Source organism: Propithecus coquereli, unplaced genomic scaffold, assembly GCF_000956105.1.
Source record: "Propithecus coquereli isolate 6110/MARCELLA unplaced genomic scaffold, Pcoq_1.0 Scaffold575, whole genome shotgun sequence".
Taxonomy (NCBI): domain Eukaryota; kingdom Metazoa; phylum Chordata; class Mammalia; order Primates; family Indriidae; genus Propithecus; species Propithecus coquereli.
This window is the reverse complement of record NW_012151674.1, coordinates 806578-807266: the sequence shown is the minus strand read 5'-3', so window position 1 is coordinate 807266 and position 689 is coordinate 806578. Positions and strand designations below refer to the sequence as shown.

Here is a 689-nt window from a genome sequence, read left to right as displayed (position 1 = left end):
GCTAGGATTACAGGCGTGAGCCACTGCGCCCGGCCACAAAATAAAGAAAAATTTAAAAATCAAAATACCCAAACCTCAAGCTGCAAAAACTTAGGAACTTCCCATGTAAGAAAAGTCTCTTCGTAAGATATTCATAAAAGGACAGAAAAATTGGAGATTCATCTAGTTTTCTTAGAATCTATGCCCTGCAGCTAGAAACAGAATTAAGTATATTACCGTCAGAGGAATACCCAGTGAGGCCTCCAAAAATGACCAGCACATAGCTGACATCGAGCTCCCTCATGATCTCATAGGCTTTTTCCTCTGTGGATGCCATTGCCTAGAAAAACAAATGTACAATTCTCAGAGCAAAATCCCAAGTCATATGATCACCTCATGGAGACACATTTCCCACTAGACTTTGCACACCAAACACTCAAATGATCCCTTCACCTTACCTGCCCTACTCGAGAAATATGGGTATTATTCCACGTATTATTATCCACTAAAATTGTCCGATTTGCCATAGCCGTAATCTGGTAGCCATAATCCCACCATGACATGACCTTGGCATCCTGAAAGAATGGGAAATTGAAATAACAGGTTTCTCACTGCCTGTAAAAATCAAATGCTAGAGGAGTAGTAGAAGGGCATTGTTGGTCCAACATAAGTGAAGTGCTATCATCATTCTTACTTTGCTTGTACAAGAC

The 689-nt window shown here is 40.5% G+C and overlaps 1 protein-coding gene across 1 annotated transcript in view; it reads right to left on the bottom strand.

Annotated features, from left to right (window-relative positions):
- STT3A (STT3A, subunit of the oligosaccharyltransferase complex (catalytic)) overlaps positions 1-689 on the bottom strand; it is a 48728-nt gene that overhangs the window by 14665 nt on the left and 33374 nt on the right. Inside the window, exons 10-11 of the mRNA XM_012658144.1 lie at positions 438-554; positions 217-319 (exon numbers count right to left, since the gene is read on the bottom strand). Of these exons, the coding sequence (XP_012513598.1) occupies positions 217-319; positions 438-554 (220 nt within the window). The remainder of the gene's footprint in view (positions 1-216; positions 320-437; positions 555-689) is intronic.